Source organism: Capsella rubella, unplaced genomic scaffold (assembly GCF_000375325.1).
Source record: "Capsella rubella cultivar Monte Gargano unplaced genomic scaffold, Caprub1_0 scaffold_2, whole genome shotgun sequence".
Taxonomy (NCBI): Eukaryota; Viridiplantae; Streptophyta; class Magnoliopsida; order Brassicales; family Brassicaceae; genus Capsella; species Capsella rubella.
In genome coordinates this window covers 8779696-8800333 of record NW_006238922.1, presented here as the reverse complement: position 1 = coordinate 8800333, position 20638 = coordinate 8779696, and the positions used below count along the sequence as shown (strand labels likewise).

The window sequence follows — 20638 nt, the reverse complement described above, 5'->3', positions numbered from 1 at the left end:
ATACTTAGAAACTTGGGGATATGTACTAATCAAAACCAGTAGCAGCCAACAGAGACAGAAGAGGAAGATTTGACTTTTACTCTTTACAAATTTTTAGAATAATCAAAGTTCAAAATATATACTCAGGTCAATTTCTTTGACCCTTTCTGAATTCTAAACATGTTTCTCATTCATGAACCCCAACTACTATATGATTCTTAACAATATTATTAGGAGATTTAAATGAAGTTACAAAGAGGTTTTAACATTTTTTCTTTCTTTTTACTCCTACTAAGAATACCTAAAAATATAAAGTAAATTTTTCAGTTTTTGACGTTGGAGTTTCTGTTGATGGACAAAAACTTGCTGAACATCTTCTTTGGTCGGCCAGGGATTGCACAAAAGGCCTTAAACCGAGATGGAGTTCTTCCTCCGTCTTGGTTCATGAACCTCTCGTCTACCTCTTCATCTTCAGCTAGCTTGCTTCTTAGTGTCCCTGATAGCTTTGCTTTAGGTGATTTGAGACCCGAGACGCTCCATTGATCGTCCGGTGCTGCTATACTTGTTGTTGTGCTGTAAGCGGCTGCGTTTGGATTAGAAGGGTCTATGTTGTGTGCAGCTAAGAGTGCTTTGATGTTGCTTGGTAGTTCGGTCATTTTGCCTTCACCGTTGTTCGTGGCTGCAGCTGCTCGTGCTTGCTCGTAGAATAGGACTTGGACCACTACTCTTAGAGGAAGCATCTCGTTCTGCGCTGCGTGCATACAAGCTTCCATTGATAGTTTCTTGCAGTCCAATACTCTACAAACTCTCTTCCTTTCTGATTTATTCAAATTCTTGTGAGCCTGCAACAACAATGACAAATACAAATTAGAGAAGTCCCAAGATTATTCGTTTGGTATATATATGATACAAGGATGAGAGCTGAACCTTGAGATATATATCAATTGCTCGGTAGAGATCATCATGATCAAGTCTTGAAAATTCAGGGACACTCTCAGCTAAAGTAACAAACTTTGAGAGCGGTAGATTAACGTCTCTAGCAATCTGTTGAAGATATCCATCGACAAGCTTAGCTACCTTAAGTTTTGAGCTATGAGAGGCTGAGGATGATCTTCTACTTTCTTGGAACTCAAGATCAATATTCTCGGCCGAACGAGATCTTCTTCTTCTATCCATCATTCCTTTTTTACCTCTGAGAGGGCTAGTTGGTGGACTAGCCTGTCCTTGGACCATAAACTGTTCCAAGATAGTCGCGACAATGTCCACATCGTATAACATTTCGGATTTGTAGGACATTGGAGGTATTAACAAATCGCTAACGGTTGCATCTTCTAGCTGAAGAGCTACCCTTCTCGCTAGTTCCATCTTGGAAGAAGTTGATGCGTTTAAGATATTGGCTGCTTTCAAGAGTTTAAGCAAGAAACTGCAAGAAACCGCGCCTTTCTCAGCTGGAAGCAAGCTTATAATGGATTCCAACAACAACCTATTCTTCGATGAAGAATCCGTATCCGAGTCTGAGTCAGAATCCGCCTTCTTACCGACTAATTTCCGGTTTCTTTGTAAAGAAGGAAGCCATTTAGAAGCGTAAACCCTAAGGGCATCACCAATGAGACTAGCTGGTACTTTGCCACCAGATTTAATAGCAATCATAGTCCTCCAATAAAGATCTATCCCCAACTCAGCGATATCTTCAGCCCACCATCCTCTGCTCAAAGCAGCGGCTCTGTTTGAGGACATGTCATCATCCCTAACCCTCCTAGAATGACTATGTGAGAGAGAGACTTTAGATGGGTGAGACAAGACCTTAGATGCTATGGCTTCAATGCACCTACTGGTGATAGCGAGATCTTCAGACCACAGAGGAAAAGCTTTTGTGGTTTGGAGTGTGACTATGGAGTCTCTCCATCCATTAAGGATACAAGAGTTGAAGAAGACTTCAAGCTTGTACACCAAGTTACCTTTCTCAACCTCCTCTGACATCTGAAGATACTCTGCTGCACATCTCGCTGCAACTATGTTGTAAGCACTGATCGTTATCGTTATTCCGTAGCAGAATTTGGCACAGAGCTCAAAAGCCTCCACTCCCCCTGGGAACTCTGGAAGTTGGATAATGGATTCTGGAGATTCAGAGCACATTCTCTGAAGCCTCAAGCATTTGGAGAGCAGTGGAAACTGTAAACAACAAGAAGAAGAACATTCAAATAAACTTTAAAAACTTATAACCATCTTCAAGAAGAAGAACACGAAAGGGTTAGTTGTATTACCTTGTGAAGTAGATATTTGCTTCCTGACACTTCTATTGTGAAATCACTGGAAACTTCAGAAGACACACATCTGCAAAGCAACAAGGCAAAAACAATTTTCAGCTTTTTTTTTTACTAAACATTTATACCCCAAAGATTTTACTAAATTTACTTACTAATTTACCTTAAATCTTCTGAAGTGTAGAAAGTGTCAGGACGAGATCCAAGTTTCATAAACTTCATAGCTGATTTACAAGTAATTTAGCTTCAAATCTTCAGAAATTGTTATGCATAATGGAGAAACTCCAAAAGGGTTTTTATTCTTCTTCTTCTAAGACACCAAACCTTGAAGCACAGTTCCGACAAATCTCTCCTGTCTTCAAATTCAGACAAAACAAAAACAGATCAAAATGTTGTCTTAAGAGTTTTTGTTTCTTGGGAGAGAAAAAGTCAGATTTTATTTTTGTTTTCTAAAGAGATTTTTGTCATTGTGGTGAATGATTTTAGTTAGATAGATATATAGAAAGAAAAAAAAGGAAAAAAAAAAACCCAGAAAAAAACTGAGACCACCAAAACTAAAGTTCATTGTCCATTCAATCAAATTCCTTATACCCAATCTGATATGGACATACAAACAAAAAGAATCAAAATCAATGCAATATAAGAAAAAAAAAAAAGAAGAAAAGAGAAAACAAGATAGAAGTGTTTTAGATAAATCCTATCACTCACAACATAAACATTACACATCACAACCCACCAAATGTTCCATCAATCACAAAAAAAAAGATAAAACAAACAAAAACTCACACACCATAACAAGCATGTTCGTCAATTCCCATGCATAAACCAGAAACAAAAAAAAAAACTCACTTTGGATTCGAACCAAACACTCTCTTTACATCATCATCACCCTTAAGATATCTTTTGAGTATATGTTTCTCTTCTATAGCTAGTAGTAGTTAGTATAACAGCTAAGGAAAATTTTCCCAGGAAACCCTCTTCACCAATCATTCAAAAGATTGAAAGAGAGATAACCCAAAGAAAAAGCAGAGCGATCTACTTTACAACTTTTCTTTGTTTTTTCTTGTTTTATGTATATTTTATATTCTAGGTAAGGATTTTGTTGATACATCAATAATTTTGCTGATGTTTTTGTATTTTGTATTTTGGGGTAAAAATTAGAAAATAGTGGTAAGGCTTATTCGCCAGCGTGCAAAGAGAATCACCAATCCCACGTGCTTGATGCTTCTGCTCATTCCCCCACCTTCTCTCTATCCTCATCATTGCCTCCTCTCTATATTTTTATTTTTCACTTCACTCTCGTAGACATACTTTGCTCACTACATATATGGTTTCATAGTGATCATAACATAGAGATATAATACTTCTACAGTGAGTGATATTGATGTGTTAAGAGTTTTCATATATGGTAGGTGATACAAAAGTTTTGATATATATAAGCGATCTTTAGGAAAAGTAAAACTGAAAATTCCAACTTGATGTAGCGACGTGTCGATTTTTCCAAATAGTAATATACAGATTCGAATATATATAACTCACTTTTTTGTGAGAAGAAAATAATCATTGTTATTTTCTTTTTAGGTTTAACGTACGAGAAACATATAATTTGCATGCTAATAGACACGATAATGAATGTTTTGCATACCTATAGAAGAATAGTATAGAAAGACTTATGATTGTTTTGATATATTTATATTGTTAGGTTAGAATTTATGATTTCATAAAGTTGAATTGGTTCCAGATAAAGTATTTAACAAATGGGCTCTTGAATTTATTGTTCTTTTATGACTTCATTTTTGAAGTTTTCGAACTAAAGTTTTCTGCAATGCTTTAATATTTTGAAAACACGTTAGCTATTTATAGATACATCTATGAATGTTACTAATGTAAAATAATACTATATATTGAAACTGATTTTTATTCATAATTATACCAAGTGATATATTTTGTGTCAAATTAAGTATTGTGCACATTGATCAATGTATAAACATAAAATGCAATATGTAAATATATACAATCAATTAAACAGAAAAACGTGATATATATTTATTTGTTTGGTGATATATGTATAACATGTATATTTATGAAAATGACATGAGCGAGAGTGTAAAAATTGATATGAATAAATATTATTGTTCTATATAATGAAATTGCATGGTCCACATAGGTTTACGTCCAAGTCATAACAAGGGACTAATTTGCCATTTACGTTCTCTTCCTAATTTACATTTTTGTCATCGTTCTTACCTCTTAAATACACATTTGACATTTCATGTAATTTACTCTTTATTTTTATTTCTGATTATAAAAATAAGAAAAAAAATCATTGAAACCATTAAAAGAAAGATTGGATTTTTAAGCAGCCCATATATAGTCCACACACCTAATCTTATCAAAGAGGGTTAAAATATCAAAGTGCGACAATGAAATCGACAATAACCTCTTTTTTCGTATAGTCTTTAATGAGTGTACACACTTTATGAAGAAAGTTGGAGAACAAATAAAAAAAATTGTATTTATAAATTATTAAAAAAAAAATAGAGATTTATAACAAAGGTCTCATTGTCTTTTTCACATCTATTTTTTTTTTGTATGAATATATAAAACATAGATAAGAAAATGTCGAATTTACCCATTTATGCTTAGTATTATCAAAGACTAAAAGTGTAGTAGGCATGCTCATAGCAAATCATTGAGATTAGATTACTTTTGAAAGAAAGACAAAATGTTAAACTTGAGATCATCTCTCTGCAAATTATTACTTTTGACTGAAATAATGAAGATTTCATTCTACCCCTATCTTTTTTGAAGTTTTATAAAAATAATAAATATAATCTGCGTAATACTATAGTATAAGATTGAGGATTCGTGTGAATTGTTGTGGTCAAGACTAAAAAGGTAGGGAGCCTAACATTAACTATACAGTCTAGACTCTAGAGTATTGTAGTTCGATCACTTTAGTTCTCTATATGTTTCCATCATAATCTCACTTATATAATAATAGAATCGTTCATGTCATCGAGGTTTAATTTCTATTTCATCATATGTCTAAATTTAACAAAAAGAAGAACAAGAAGTAATAATATACATGGTTTCAATCTTTTTTTTTTTTTTTTTTCATGGTTTCAATCTTTAAGTAGTAGAAATCGTAGGTTTAAAGAAAGATATATATCTATCACTTTTCTCGGTAGAGCTTCCTCAACACATAACATTTATTGGATGATTTAAGATCAAAAGCATTCCACTTTGGTGCAATAATGCTTCAAATCAAAATATCATCACAAACCAAACCAAAAAAAAAAAAAAAAAAAATCAGTTTCTAAAAATGTTAGGGAAACTTACAGAGCTCTATATTGGTCGTCGTTACGTTGTTATCTTCCGAGCTAGAAAGGTTTAATTGTACAAACTAGGGTTCGAAACTTTCTTGAAAAGCTTTAGGTTGATGAAAAGATGTATGGACTTAGGTCAAGAAGAGAGAGATGATATATGATGCAGAAGAAAGCTGATCTTTGTTTTTATTACCAAATGAGGAGAAGTGTGAGTTGAAATGAAGCTTAACGAAAGAATAAATATATATATCAAAAATAAAATATTGTTTTGTCTATTGATAGAGCCAAAGATATATATGGCTCAAGTTAAAAAGCATAAGACTTATGATACAAAACAACAATGTCCCATGACTTGTCAGAATCGGTTAGTTTAAACTCCCAAACTAGCACCAGTGGTTGAGGGAACACAAATATAAAACCCGTCACGGCTTAGGTCCGGTATTGTCGACCTATGAGTGTGACGAGAGACAGTCTTGGATCAATCAGTGGCCACTTAAGGGCAAGGACGAGAGGGCCAATGGCATTCTTGATATAAACGTGGTTCAAACAAGGGTGCTTTGGGGATTGCATGAGAGGTTACTGTCGTGATGTCAACCATACGTGTGAAAGAAGAAGAAGAAGAAGAGATTTGTGTGGTTTTTGATTAAATGTTAATGTAACCCGAGTGGGTGTCTCTGGCCGACAGTGCCTGCTTTGTGTGGTCCCTTTGTGTGTGGCTGTGGGATCCAGTTTTGTCACAATTAGAGATCCCTCCACGATTGGAGCTGAGCTGGATTTTGTACTCCTTCATATAGATTGATAGATCTCTCTCTCTCGTCTTGTTTATTTATTTAGTTTTTGGCCAAATTTGCTGTCTTACTTGTGTCAAGGAGATAAAGTGGATATGTGATAATTTAAGTTGTTTGGAAGCATTTAGAAATGGATACACTTGGTTGTTATTTGCAAGATGTTTGGTGAATATGTATCATATGAGTAGTTTACTCTTTTACTATCTTATCCTATTTATAACATTTGTTACGATTACATTATCAAATCGATATCTTGAATTCGAAAAAACGGTTCTAAATGGTGATCGATTAGTGAGGATGTACTCCGAACCGTTGATACTATATATTTTACTCAAAATCTCCTAAATTATGGATATATAACTTACTATGTCTGGATTTGGTAAGTTTCCAATGTGGTAGATAATATATAGCATCTAGCTTCAGAATTACAGAACCATGATCCTACTACCACTTCATGATAAGTTTTACTAGAGTGTAGGGAGCAACCACTAGACAAACCTATGATTGTACCCTTTACGAGTGGAGTTCACCGGATCTTAAGCATACAACCATTTTATCCAATTCATGGTGAGGTGTCACAAAATAATTATTTATTTATAAGGAAACTATTCATTCATGCACATCATGTTCGGCTATTGTCAAAATCTAATTCGATCCTACAAATTAAATATCTTACCACAAAATGGTTTTGCACGCTACAACAGTTACCCCAAGAATAGGAAGTGACTCAAACAAGCTCAAACAACATCATAATCATCACAAACTCGTGAAGGGGGAGGAGAAACAGTTTTGGCTAAAACTTATGGTTGGTTATAACATAGGTTAATTAGCAACATTTTATAACATAGGTTAATTAGGCGAATATTTGTCACATCTAACTTGGTTTACGTAACACTTTATTTACTTGTATAATTTCTTAAACTAATAAATACAAGAGACGATTGACCATATCCTTACAACGATTTGAACAACTTGTAGATGGATAAAGATTATTTTCGGCATGTGTAACATGGCCAAGTAATACAGATAGAAAATATCATTGATGAGTGGTCTAATAGTCTCAAGTCGTTCATGTCCCTAAATTATATAGTTTGGGTTAGGTTTTAAACTTCTGAACCTTTGACAATTAGGCCAAGGGTTTCCACAAATAAATGTGACACTATTTACTAAAAATCAGGTTTACAAATCATGGTTTTGTCACCTGTACAGAATGCTTAAAACTGGGTTTGCCTCTCACTATGAATTACATAAATAGATTGGCACGGTTAATATATGTATATCTTTTTGTAGCTCTCATCGCAAACACATTGACTGATTTCGAATTGAACTCCATACAAAGAATTTCTTTGAGTAGCATCTTTACCACTGAGAGGGAGAGAGCATATCAAAGTCTTCTTTAGATGCTTCTCTTCATTGTTCTTCCATCAAACTTCTTTATTTTGTACCATAAGCTTCTTCTTTCGTCGTCTTGAACACGAAATGATATTCAGATTCTCTGCTCTTCGTGTTTATTTTTCTTTTAGAGAAGAAGAGTTGTCTATCGATGCAGCACGAGCGGCTTGGAACTGTATAGCGTATTTTCTTTGAAGATCTCTTAGTTTGTCCATCAGTTCTTGGAACGACGGTCTACACTGCGGTTCACTGCACAGATATCTCAACTCACATTAGCTGCTGCTACATTTACTTTATATAACATATTTCATCAAACGCAACTGTGAAAGAGTCTATTAGCATGTATCTTTTAATTGTTTGGGTAAATCTGTAAAAGCAAATCACTATATCTGGATGATCAAAGTTCAGATCTACAACTTACAGCTTTCAGTCACCAACTAATTGCCTACAGTGGTGTCGGTTGAAAGAAAACTATACAAGATTTATAATGACACCAAGACTTACACCAATCATTGTACCAAACTTTAGCCTTCCTATGGGACCCTAAATATGTGGAAAATTTCAGCACAAAAAAGCATAAAACCTTGAAGTCTTTACACTCGTTAATGAAGCCTTGAATGGTATATGACTGACAGTATGTGTTTGGGACCCATGGGAATCAAAGGATCGAAAATGCAGAGTAAATATTTTTTTATCAAACTTTTGTTTACTCAAGAGTTCCTAAACAGTAATCAATTATTCCAAAGTTTGCTTTACCTAATAAGAATCCAACCTCGATTAATTCCGTAAGAGTTTGCAAAATCCCTACACTGTAGTTTTTTTTTTTCTATGTTCATTCATGACACAAAACATCAGGTTTAGTTCAGCTATTGCAGAAAATTAGAGAGTGGCATAAGACGTGTTTTTTCAAAATGAAAATCAGGTTTTGGTGCCTCCAATATGCAACCACTATTGAAGACCGAATCATAAGTGACGTTATTTGTCTCTAGAAAGGTATTCGTAATGTTAAATATGTTTTATGTACCTATGCCAGCAGCTTTCCATTAATGAAATCCACTGAGGGTCAACGTCCTTTGGGACTTCCAGCCTCTGGTTCATGAACCCCACTGCTCCAATCACCTGCAAGTTTCTCAATAGACTTCTCTTCATATTTGTTTCACTGTGTGAGTGTATTATATACAGACAGGAACAAAGAGGAGACAGGAAAAGAAAGCTTTCTTCAGCAGAACACATGTTTAGCATGTTGCAAAACAACCTTTGAGTTGACCATAAATATCATCAACTCACTGAACTTGCACATTTATAGGTAGTTTTACTATAGTAAGATAATTTACTCTACTGCCTTAATAAAAACAGCCAAAATGGGTAGTCAACATACTAACCTAAGTACATATGGTTGATGGAAACTAAATGGATATCAGAGAACAATTAGCTGTAGTATTTTCTGACGTTACTATTCTTTTAACCAATATGGTCTTGTATATCTTCGGAGTACGATATGGCAGAGTTTTGGATTTCCCTAATCTAATTCTCATTCGGGACGGTGTTGACTTATTCCCTTTAAGTGGAAACTATACCTGCATAGCATTTAGATTTTCCCATGGGATCTTCTCTGTCACAAGCTCCCATAGTACTACTCCAAAGCTATAAACATCGGACCTGCCATTTACAGAGTGGGAAGAGCATTGTTAGAATTGAAAAGTAGATCAAACAATAAGCAAAGGACCTTGATCAAGCAAGAAAACAGATAATTTACTTTTCATCAGCAGCCTCATTTCGAAGAACTTCTGGTGCCATCCATTGCGGCTGCCGAACAGATAAAAAACAATGAAATACATTGTGAGAAAATAGATTTCATAGAAAGAAAAAAAGGGGAATAAGTTTAGTAATGTAAAGTACCGTTCCCCTTCCATTTGTAGTGAGATACGTCTCATGCTTGATGCGAGAAAGACCAAAGTCAGCAACCTGCTAGAATATGAAGAGTTAAGTAAACTATGACAAAATAGCTTTTTACTTCAACCAATTACTATTATTAGTTTTTTAGCAAAACTTTTTACTTCAACCTATTTTCTGGTTTATTCACAAAGGCGAATCATTACCCATTTTGCTTCATTTCTGAATATAGTTATATGATTTTTAGTTTGCTTTAAAGTCTAACGAGTAGTACCTTCACTATCAGACGGTTGTTTACATACAAGATACAACTCAAGTTCTGACTTCTGACACAGGGGAACTATTAACCCTAACAACATTATTTTATTGACCTAGACTACTATATCAACTCGTGTCACGGAGAAAATTAATCAAACAATTTGTTCTAATTTGGGACATTCAAGTCTAGTTCACCCACCAAACTCATGTCACCTGCTAAACCTGGTGAGAGTGGTGGGTATTTTGTAGGTAAACGATTATCTTGTGTTAAGCTCCATCAGAATTACCAAAGGTATAAAGTTATTGATTGTCCAGATTAAGGGAAACTATATGACTCCAACAATGAAAGCAATACCTTCACGGTCCAGTTTCGATCAACCAGTAGGTTTGACGACTTCAGGTCACGGTGAATGATGGGTGGACTACAGTGGTGAAGATAGTTCATGCCACGAGCCTATGGGAAAGACTGAATCAAAGAGCGGAAAAGAAAGATATGCAAGGCAGATGCAATAACGAACCAATATAGAGCAGCTTATACTTAGAAAACCGTGGACACAACTGGAAAATCATGTGTATAATACTTACAATGTCTGAGGCCATATGGATACGTCGCCTCAAATCCAGTTTTGACTTGTTCCTCTGCAGCAAACGAAAGAGACTTCCACTGCAAATAATTTTGAAAGATATAGAAAATTAAGAGTGAGTCAGTGTTTTGGCCCCGGCGTCCAAAATCCCGTAGTGATATGTAATTTTCGCTAAAGAGAAGGGGTCAAACCGTGGAAGAAACTCTGTCACTATACAAAGACGCTGAGGTGATGCCACAGCTCCCATAAACAGCAGAACATTTGGATGTCTAAGTCTTTTCATCAACGATACCTTGAAGATAAAAACAAGTTCAGCATAGGTACTTTGAAAGTAATAATAATTTCTAATGATGATTTCTGTAATCTAGGCTAATAATCTCTGTAATGATTAATTTTTCGAGGTAGATGCAATTTGGAAGAAAGAAAAACTGTGGTAGTTTGGAATTGATTTTGGTGTATGTAAATATGAAGAAGGCAGGTAGTACTCGCTTAAACCAAGAAAAATCTGAATAAAACATGCTTTAAAGAAGCCAAAGGAAATAATAATACCTCTTGTCTAAAAGATGTAATGATCTCTTCTGAATAATCTTGTTTGGAGAACACCTTTACAGCCACATCCTGCATTGAGACATTAGCAACTCTTAGTAATTTACATTTTTAAGTTAGTGAATATTCCATAGAGGCTTGAAAAAATCAATGATGCATATTCTACAACGACAACAGATGACAAGAACGTACAGATCCAAACCATAGACCATGATAGACAGTTCCACATGAACCTGTATGCATAAAGAGGGAAATTATAACGAGTACGTTAGCAGACCAGAATAGAAAACCACAAAAATTTGTATGATGTCTTGAAGGATTGATATGTCTTTCACAATAGAGATCATGTTTCTCAAATGAATAGATCACCTTGCCCGATTTGTTCTCCAATTGTCAAATCCTCCCATAAGATTTCATAGTCCAAACAGTCGCTATCCATATCAACCTTGTTCTTAACAGTACTGCTGGTACTACCACAGCTGCTAGCACTGCTTGCGCTGTTCACATTAATAGAACCCACACCCTCGTTGTTGGCAGGTTTATTACTCTCACATGTCTGGCTTTCAGACTTACTATGATGAGCTTCTTCATTTGGTTTTACATTCTGCACCCACGGCCACACAGAATGAGCACGCTGTCTCTCCAAATCTTCCTGTTGATCCCCTTTCCATGGCCATGAGAACCCTTTCTTCACCATCCATTCTTCAGTTTTTGAGGTAAGTGTCTTAGGTATAACAGAGTTTCCAACATTTTCATCACTTGAATCTCTGGAGGGTTTCGAAGAAGACTTCTCTTCATTACATAAGAACACACCAAAAGGAGGTTGGATTAAATTCCCCCTAGGTGTGCTAGGGCCACTTGTTGCTGCATCCTCCCTCTGGTCAGAGAAAGCAGCATCGAAGAAACCCTGATCAGACTGATGACTGTCCACATTTCCATCCCCGTGGTGTGCAGTGTTATTATCACCTGCTCGCATTTTTGACTTGACCTTGTTGCCCACCTTGGATGCCTGCAATTTATACTAAAATAGTCAAAAGGATGCAACGGTAGAAGAAAAGGTGACGAAATTGCAACCTACTATAGTTGGACTAACCAAATCTGATATCTTAGATGCTATAGCAACTTGTATAGGCTGCTGAGAATCAAGGCCAAGTTTTGATACAACGGCCTCTTTGGAGTCAAGACCAAGCCTAGATGCAACACCATTCGTTCCCCGACTAAAGCTCGTTTCCCCTTCTTGCCACCTTGCTTTAGCTGGAGGAACTTTCGGGCGTTGAAAGAGTGCCGAATCATTAGTGATACATATAATCCCAATAAGAGAACCATCATCATCATAGAAAGGAGAAATCGTAGTCACAACCGAAAATCTCTCTCCTGCTTTGTTCTTGACAGGAAACTCGCCAGTCCAACTCTCTCCACTACTGCAACGCTGAAATATATTTTGCGCAACAGCAGCATCCTGACCATCTACAAGTATATTAATCGAGTCCTTCCCTAGTGCTTCCGCAGCTGAGAAACCATAAAGCTTTTCCGCCATCGAGTTCCTAAAACAACCATGCCAACGCGAATTTTGAACTCTGAATATAATCTGCCTGACATATCAGATACTCGAGCCTATACTAAAAACGATACCAACTACTATCTTTAATCTATCAATTTCTGAATCTAAACAGGTGACTAGAGTCTACACTACTCCCAAATCTATCCACAAACTCTCACAGCTCCTAAAACTATAGAAATCCAATTCAGAATCCTAGCAATTGACTAGTCAATCTCGATTCCAAAATAAAATAACGGATTCAGCAAAATCTACCTACTCACCAAAAGATAATTTGGCCATTAAGATCGAAGACATGAACAGCTTGAGCCATAGACTGCAAAATATTCAAATACTGTTTATCGTTGAACTTGCCTGCCGATGGTCCTCCCTCTCCACCACCACCACCACCAGCAGCTCCGGCTTTCGTATGACTCTCCTTCCGTAACGGAGAAGCGTGACGGAACGATGCGGCACCACTCTTTCTCCACAGCGGAGTTCCGTCTCCAGTGTTTCGCCTGGAAGGCCGTTTAGGAGAAGAAGAATGCGAACGACGCTTAATCTCAGCAGTTACTTTGAGCTTAGACATCTCTCGCTTTAGATCCTCTTGGCTTTCTTCAAGCTCCCGTATCTTCTTCAACAGCTTCTCTGCTGGAGGATTCTCCATTGCAATGATCAAATCTCTGAAGCTATAAGAAATTGAGTTGAAATCGAACGAGTCAAAAAACGAAGAAGAGGAAACACTCGAATTTGAGCAAATCTGGGAAATTGAAAGAAAGTTTCTTAAGGGAGTCAACAATTTTTGGAAACCCCTTTGTTTTTTATTTCCTGCTTTATCTTTTGTTTTGCTTCTTTTTTAAATCCCTTATTTTTCTGATTTTAGAGTTCTCATTTTGTTCTTACATTTTTTTTTTTTTCTCTTCCTTTCTTTCATTGGTTTTTGGTTTTCTCTTCTTCGTCAAGTTGTTTTTTTTTTATAAGTAATACTTTGATTTTCGATAACACCTGGGTGATATAAAATTTGGGAAATTTATATAATTGACCAAATATTTCAAAATAAAAAAAATATATGAAGAAACACACAACTACACAAGTGGTAGAGGCTGTTTGTACTTTATTGTAATTTTAAGCCTACTTGGAGAGATTTGATATATTATGGCACAACTACTATATAATAAAAGCATATTTTTTTTGGAAAAACCTTTACAAATGATTTTCAAGGTTTAAAGATTAATTAAAATAAATGAATTAAGAAAGTATCATTTTTTTCACATGTAATCAGTTTTTCACTCTACTTTTTTTTAAAGTAGATTATGCAAAGGTATTATGTCTTAATACATATTTTTTTGTCTACTTATTAAATCTTCATAAAAGAAAACGAAATTTATATCTTAATCTTTATCTGTTACTAGTTATATTACATGAAACATGATTTTTTTTAGTTTATTGTTTAGTATATTTCACAGAATTTTCATAAATAATACTATTATTTAACAATTCAACTTTCACATAAGCTGTAAACTGTTAAAAAGAAGTTACATTTTGAAATAGTTAATACTAATATCTATCTACTAAACAAACTTAAACACCATATATAATGCAATTTTACTACTATAGTTTTGGATTATTTTACGTAACTACAATTATAATCAAAAAATTTAGGCATTTCCAAAGAAACAAATGGATTTTGTAATAATTTGTTTATATTTTGAAAATCACAGTGAAAAACTTACAAAGTGAAAAGTTTATAATTTTGATTCATTTTTCTTCATTATACAAGGAAAAATGAACTAGATAGTGTTAGCTATAGCAAGGTATTGAACACTTGATGTGATGGTCAAAAGCATATTAATATCATGCCCCACACCAATATTATATAAAATATCGTATTAATACATAAGATTTATATGTAAAACAAAAAGAATTATAAAACTAATTCTTAATTCTTGATTGATCTCAAATAAAATCGATCTTTTTGTTTGTCTCTATTCCAACTCCAACACTTGATTAACGGCTAATAACATTTTTTGTAGGTCTCAAATCGGGGTGGGTACTTTTCCTTACTTTATGCAATTAGATATTTTCTAAAGACAGTTTTTCCCTAAAATGTATACTTAAAGCTTTTTTACATATAAAACTGCTGACATGATTAGTATTATTATATACAGATTATGCAAGTTTTAAGATTTAATTAAAAAACAATTTTTCTTTTGTAATTTACAGTGGAAGCCACGTGGGGTTGTTGAAGAGAGAAAGTAACATAAGTGATTCTGATGAGAGCTTTTTCTTCTCAACCAAAAAAAGAGACGACAAAAGCTGTAAGTGGAGGGGACTGAGTCACAACGCGTGGAGATATCAATACTCAATCCAACGGAACTTACGTTGAAACTTTCTCCATTGACCGAACTGCCCTTTTCTTCTTCGTACTTGTCTTCTCCAGACACAATCATCTTCATCACCATCCTCACTTATTCACCCATAAAACAGACACAACACACAATCACATAACAAAGCTCTGTTCTTGTTCTTTCATTCTTTCATTCTTTTTTTTTATTCAAAGTTCCCACCTTTATTGAGACTTGGGTTTCATTTATTCATCTCTTGTCGGATCAAAGTTTCTGTTTTTGTGGAGGACAGAGAGATAAAGTTTGATTCTTTTTAATCTCCGGAGATCGAAGAAGATGTGGTGGATGATGGGAGAGAACGGTGGTCACTACTGTTCTAAAAAGTCCGATGATTTATGCGGTTCTCAGGTTTGTGATTTCTTCTACCAAAAACTAGATCTTTAATCTACTCTCGATCTAAACTTTAGATCTTGCGAATTAGTTTGCTTTATATGTCAATAGGTCAATATAAATTTAGGTTCTCTCGGCGATGATTGGATTGATTTAGGTATTGACATTTATGTTTCTATATGGTCGAAACAGGAATCAGATCGAGGCTTTGGTATGTCAAGACTCTGTTGTATCTTGCGTGGTGTTGATTTGAAATCGATCTTGTTTCTCTTAGTAATCGTACCAATGTGTGTTCTTGGTGTATACATTAACGCACTCAAGATTTCATATTTCTTGAGACCTTTATGGGAATCACCACCAAAACCATTCCACGAGATCCCTCATTATCATCACGAGAACGCTTCTATGGAATCTCTCTGTAAACTCCACGGTTGGGGAACCCGTGAGTACCCTCGCCGTGTCTATGATGCTGTTCTCTTTAGTACTGAAGTTGAACTCCTTACTATACGGTGGAAAGAACTCTACCCTTATGTTACTCAGTTTGTTCTCCTCGAGTCTAACTCCACCTTCACCGGGTTACCAAAACCGCTTGTTTTCGCGGGGCATAGGGATGAGTTTAAGTTCATTGAGCCGCGGTTGACTTACGGGTCGATTGGTGGAAGGTTTAAGAAAGGAGAGAAGAACCCTTTTTACGAAGAGGCTTATCAAAGAATCGCATTGGATCAGCTTTTGAGAATAGCTGGTATTACTGATGATGACTTGTTGATTATGTCTGATGTCGATGAGATACCGAGCAGACACACGATAAATCTTCTCCGTTGGTGCGATGACGTACCGCCTATCCTTCATCTTAGACTGAAGAACTACTTGTACTCTTTCGAGTTCCCGGTCGATGATAAGAGTTGGAGAGCGTCAGTACATAGGTACCAGACGGGTAAAACGAGGTATGCGCATTATAGGCAGTCTGATGTGATCTTGGCGGATTCAGGGTGGCATTGCAGCTTCTGTTTCCATCGAATCAGCGAGTTTTTATTCAAGATGAAAGCTTATAGTCACTACGATAGAGTGAGGTTTGCGCATTACTTGAACCCGAAAAGGGTTCAGAGAGTTATATGCAGCGGAGCCGATCTCTTCGATATGATCCCTGAGGAATACACGTTTAAAGACATCATCGGTAAAATGGGTCCAATTCCGCATTCTTACTCTGCGGTTCATCTTCCCGCGTACCTCCTAGAGAACGCGGAGAAGTACAAGTTTCTTCTTCCGGGGAATTGCTTGAGAGACGATGAGTGAATGAACTTGTGGTGGTTCTTGTAACTAATATGGATTATGGACAATACTACTACTACTAACTCATGATTATTATTAATTCTTTTTGGGTGAGTTACATTTTCTGAAAGAGTTCATGGCGATTTTATTGATCACTTTCTTGTTGTACATATACTATTAATTTAAATCTGATCTCTTTGGGGTTCTCTTTTTTTTTTACTTTCAATACAAGTTGAAGTATGGTGAGTGTGGTACATTCCACGTTATAGCATATGCTTGCACGACGAGAAAAGCCAATTTAACAAAAATGAGCATTAACCTGACCGGCCTGTGTCACATGGCGACGTTATTGGAAAAGACCAAGCAGAATATGTATTAAAGTACTATAAGAGAAATATATGATACACGTATATATATCTTAACAAAATAGATTGTTGATACTTTCTTGAAATAAAAATTAAACCGACTTTTAGTGTTTTGCTACTAATGATTGATACCTTTTAGAAACATGTAGACATACATATATACATGCATGTTATTCTTTTTGTCAACGAAAAATGATTAATGAATACATGTTAATGTGTACACAACATGAATTACTATATAAAGAAATTAATACGTATATGGAACGAACAATCTAAAAATACACCTATCTAGCTTTTCATGTATGCTTAATTAATCATGAATACTACATGTTTTCGCTTTTCGTTTGTTTATTTAAGAATTTCGACCGTTCGTTCATTATAATCATTATATGACCTTTGCAGATGTGAGAAATGCGAAAACCATAACCACGTCCACGAACAATCTATTTGTTTGTCCAAGATACATCCAAAGTCCCTTAATCAAGTACCCATGTCTCGGGCCTTGACGAAGGGACTAGGCAATCGTCAGTGTACTGCAGGTGAATTTTGAGGTCTTTAGTCCATCAGACCATTCATAAGAAAGTGGCTTTTTTATATCTTACCACGTAGCATGTCCACGCGTGGACATGGAGAGTTCGTGGAGCACAAGTATGAAGGGGTACCAACTATACACATATATAGAGCTAATCCAATAATGGTCAAAAATCAAACTAGTGTTTGACCACTTCAAACGAAATTAGTGAAACGCTAAAAGATAAATAATAACAATCTTACCCCAATCAATCTTTTATATAAAAGCATAACAAGACCAAAATCAAAACAATAAGAAATCGAATCAGACTAGAATTAATTTCTAGTTTAATTTACTATTAATTATGCCTTCATCAAAATCGATCAGTCAAAATAAGAATTCGGATTTCACACGTGAGATGGACTGATCAATAATTTGAAAAGCACGGAATCAGAACAAATATGTCTACTCAACTTTCGGTATGGTGGTGGTGGTAGGAAAAGATTAGAATAAGATTCAAATCATGCCATGATATATACGAATAAATCTCCAAATGGAATCACATGAAAACACTAATTTAAACGATCACTAGACTACTACTATAGTATACACAACAAGAATTGTATATATATAGAAACACCTGAAAGATGTTAATCACTTATCCACACTAAAGAGTACTCAAGTACATATATAAAGGAAAAAAAATGCTTGATAAGCTTGTTGGAGGGATCGCTGAGTTCGGCCGTGGCACTGGCCGCCGTAGCTACGGGTTCGAGGAGCGCAAGGAGTTTGTGTCTCATGTGGAGTCTGAAGGAGGCTTCTTTGACCGTCAAGCCCGCTACGACCACCGCATGAGGCTGCCGGCCAACCACGGCCGACCACCCATGACTCACATGTCTGTCTGCGATGAAGAAGACTCAGACGTGGAGGAGTTCTTTGAGAGCAGTCAGAGCCACCACACTAGCAACAACCTCTTGCACCACCAACAGCCACCTCATCGCAACTTCTTGCCCGCACCTAACCACAACGTTAGTTATCTCTTTTCGTGTCTCGACGTTACAAATCATGTTATGTACTATTATTTATATATGTGCCCTATGTGATTATGTCTTAAACTGATTCATATAGTTCTATTTTATTTTGTTAATGATCATATCGTAGGGAAAGATGGGAAAGATGGGTAATGCATGGCAGGGGCAGCACGAAGATGCATACCATGGCGGGCATGGGATGAAGCACCATGGTGAGCACGGGATGCAGCACCACGACATGCATGGTATGCAACACCAGGGCGGGCATGGGATGCAGCACCAAAGCGGGCATGGGATGCAGCACCACGACATGCATGGTATGCAACACCAGGGCGGGCATGGGAAGCAGCACCAGAGCGGACATAAGATGCAGCACCACGACCAGCATGGGATGCAGCACTACAGTGGGCATGGGATGCAGCACCAAAGCGGGCATGGGATGCAGCACCAAAGCGGGCATGGGATGCAGCACCAGAGCGGACATGGGATGCAGCACCACGACCAGCACGGGATGCAGCAGTACAGTGGGCAAGGTATGAAGCACCATGACAGGCTTATGGCTCCCCAGGTTTCACCACATCATGGGTACATAAGCCCCAACCATGACGGCCGTACAGTAGTGGCCATGAAGGCTACTGAGAATTGGAGGGTCAGCAACAACCGCAAAGTCGGGTGGGGGAGTAAGGGCCTCTAAAACTCCAACAAAAATGCTTTGCCGGTTCAAATAAGAAAGTAATGATTATGTATCCCCCAAGTAATTAATAAACGTATGTGTGTGATGGCCATGTTTCAGTATCTTACCAAAACCAACTAGGGGACTTTTAACCCCCCAAAAAAAAGTGCTTTTGTTTGATGATCTTATGATTACTAAAGGAGTCTTGTTGTTGTGTTGTTTCTTATGTTCAATAAAAGTTATGTATAATATCAGTTGATTCCACCACGTGTAAGGATGCATTGCACAATATTACGTTTGAAAGTAAAGTTGTGGTGAAAAAAAAAAAAAAACCCCTAATGTTGTGGTGAAATTAACGAAAACCCTAATGTGATGAATCTTATGCCAACCTACAATTTATAACAGACATGTATAGTGTTTTATCGATTTGGTAAAGAAATGAACCAATTTTTTTAACAACTCTTTAATTTTATCGAACGTTGAATCGTGTAACTCAAATTATCTTTTTTTTTTTTGTAACAGGTGTAACTCAAATTATCTACGAATACGAATTCATCTTTGTGTTTATATTTTCTCTGAAATTGTATGTTTACGTGTCAAAGAGAGCAAAATGAGTTAAAAATAAACAAATATGAAAGAAATATATATATATCAAATTTGTTTTTCTAAATCCATTAATTGATCTTGAAGTTTTTTCTAAATCCATCAACCGAGTTTGACAATTCTGAAAACCTAAACTCTCTCGGTCTCTCCTCTTAATTAAAATGTCGAGTACTTATATAGTAATATCAGTATTAATCATATATGTATCGCTAGTAATAAGAGATTTTGTCATTGACTAATTTTATCGATATTTAACGTCAAATTTGTAAATAGATATGCATGATTCGGACATGTATAATTTCTTTGCTTCATCTTTCATAATCAGAGAAAGCAAACATTGTCTTCTCTTGCCATTTATAACGTTAACGCTTAGCTAAGCTAAATACATAGTTTTCTTTTTTTGTTCCTAGACTACCACTTGCTTATAAGAGAGAATACTCTTCAAATATTGCAACCATTATCTGAAAATTCCATTGACCTCATCCATTGTTAAGTAATATATGTTGCGGTCAAAATACGCCATTGATCCATTATTATATGAATCTAGTTCGATCGAATAACCAAAACAGTAGTAACTCTCGTTTACCAAGAATATTTGGCCATTTTTCTTGTAATGAATTTGATCATACCTGAAAGGAACAAAAAGAAGAAGAAATAAAAAGAGGTATCTGATTCAGCTTGGTATTTATATTTTTGATCTAATGTTTCAAATTTAACTTGATCTAAAATACAATCCTTTATGTTGTTGCTCTCTGATCGACGCAAATCCACTGTAGGTTTTAATCAGTCGAATGATCTTATATAAGATACTCTCTTTGGTAAATCTTACCCCTAAAATCTTCCTAATAATGTTGCTCTTATGATTTAATAAAAAGTGTTCT

The 20638-nt window shown here is 35.8% G+C and overlaps 4 protein-coding genes across 8 annotated transcripts; 2 read left to right on the top strand and 2 right to left on the bottom strand.

Moving 5' to 3' along the window:
* Nucleotides 1–151: 151 nt before the first annotated feature.
* LOC17896384 (BTB/POZ domain-containing protein At1g67900) lies at nucleotides 152–5768 on the bottom strand. Of its 5 annotated transcripts, none has more exons than XM_023788275.1 (5): nucleotides 5586–5768; nucleotides 2407–2599; nucleotides 2244–2313; nucleotides 907–2151; nucleotides 152–821 (listed from the first exon to the last, which is right to left on the bottom strand). In XM_023788275.1, the coding sequence occupies exons 2-5, from the start codon at nucleotides 2463–2465 to the stop codon at nucleotides 303–305; spliced, it is 1893 nt and encodes a 630-aa protein (XP_023644043.1). In that variant the 5' UTR covers nucleotides 2466–2599; nucleotides 5586–5768; the 3' UTR covers nucleotides 152–302. The 5 variants fall into 5 exon arrangements, with proteins under 5 accessions (XP_023644043.1, XP_006300867.1, XP_023644045.1 ...); XM_006300805.2 differs by lacking the exon at nucleotides 5586–5768 and adding an exon at nucleotides 3449–3535; XM_023788277.1 differs by lacking the exon at nucleotides 5586–5768 and adding an exon at nucleotides 3093–3299.
* Nucleotides 5769–7498: 1730 nt separating this feature from the next.
* LOC17895939 (probable serine/threonine-protein kinase DDB_G0267686) lies at nucleotides 7499–13428 on the bottom strand. The gene is made up of 13 exons (XM_006300559.2): nucleotides 12855–13428; nucleotides 12127–12577; nucleotides 11403–12042; nucleotides 11226–11266; nucleotides 11037–11105; nucleotides 10679–10779; nucleotides 10489–10567; nucleotides 10259–10357; nucleotides 9652–9717; nucleotides 9509–9558; nucleotides 9330–9411; nucleotides 8777–8871; nucleotides 7499–8001 (listed from the first exon to the last, which is right to left on the bottom strand). The coding sequence occupies exons 1-13, from the start codon at nucleotides 13235–13237 to the stop codon at nucleotides 7869–7871; spliced, it is 2289 nt and encodes a 762-aa protein (XP_006300621.1). The 5' UTR covers nucleotides 13238–13428; the 3' UTR covers nucleotides 7499–7868.
* A 1452-nt stretch (nucleotides 13429–14880) lies between these two features.
* Nucleotides 14881–16786, top strand: LOC17895251. The gene is made up of 2 exons (XM_006302307.2): nucleotides 14881–15323; nucleotides 15498–16786. The coding sequence occupies exons 1-2, from the start codon at nucleotides 15252–15254 to the stop codon at nucleotides 16596–16598; spliced, it is 1173 nt and encodes a 390-aa protein (XP_006302369.1). The 5' UTR covers nucleotides 14881–15251; the 3' UTR covers nucleotides 16599–16786.
* A 1277-nt stretch (nucleotides 16787–18063) lies between these two features.
* LOC17895232 (histidine-rich glycoprotein) lies at nucleotides 18064–19421 on the top strand. Its single transcript, XM_006302561.2, has 2 exons — nucleotides 18064–18478; nucleotides 18612–19421. Exons 1-2 carry the CDS (start codon nucleotides 18155–18157, stop codon nucleotides 19173–19175), a joined length of 888 nt encoding a protein of 295 aa, XP_006302623.1. The 5' UTR covers nucleotides 18064–18154; the 3' UTR covers nucleotides 19176–19421.
* Nucleotides 19422–20638: the final 1217 nt, after the last annotated feature.

What these genes read in the sequence shown, in the direction of transcription:
- LOC17896384 (XM_023788275.1), bottom strand. Translation starts at nt 2,465, where the DNA reads ATGAAGTTTATGAAACTTGGATCTCGTCCTGACACTTTCTACACTTCA. An exon ending in GCAAATATCTACTTCACAAG is followed by an intron (nt 2,152 to 2,243) that starts GTAATACAACTA and finishes TGTTGTTTACAG; the next exon opens with TTTCCACTGCTCTCCAAATG. An exon ending in CAATTGATATATATCTCAAG is followed by an intron (nt 822 to 906) that starts GTTCAGCTCTCA and finishes TTGTTGTTGCAG; the next exon opens with GCTCACAAGAATTTGAATAA.
- LOC17895939 (XM_006300559.2), bottom strand. Translation starts at nt 13,237, where the DNA reads ATGGAGAATCCTCCAGCAGAGAAGCTGTTGAAGAAGATACGGGAGCTT. An exon ending in TCCATATGGCCTCAGACATT is followed by an intron (nt 10,358 to 10,488) that starts GTAAGTATTATA and finishes TCTTTCCCATAG; the next exon opens with GCTCGTGGCATGAACTATCT. An exon ending in CTACAAATGGAAGGGGAACG is followed by an intron (nt 9,559 to 9,651) that starts GTACTTTACATT and finishes TCTGTTCGGCAG; the next exon opens with CCGCAATGGATGGCACCAGA.
- LOC17895251 (XM_006302307.2), top strand. Translation starts at nt 15,252, where the DNA reads ATGTGGTGGATGATGGGAGAGAACGGTGGTCACTACTGTTCTAAAAAG. An exon ending in ATGATTTATGCGGTTCTCAG is followed by an intron (nt 15,324 to 15,497) that starts GTTTGTGATTTC and finishes TGGTCGAAACAG; the next exon opens with GAATCAGATCGAGGCTTTGG.
- LOC17895232 (XM_006302561.2), top strand. Translation starts at nt 18,155, where the DNA reads ATGCTTGATAAGCTTGTTGGAGGGATCGCTGAGTTCGGCCGTGGCACT. An exon ending in TGCCCGCACCTAACCACAAC is followed by an intron (nt 18,479 to 18,611) that starts GTTAGTTATCTC and finishes ATCATATCGTAG; the next exon opens with GGAAAGATGGGAAAGATGGG.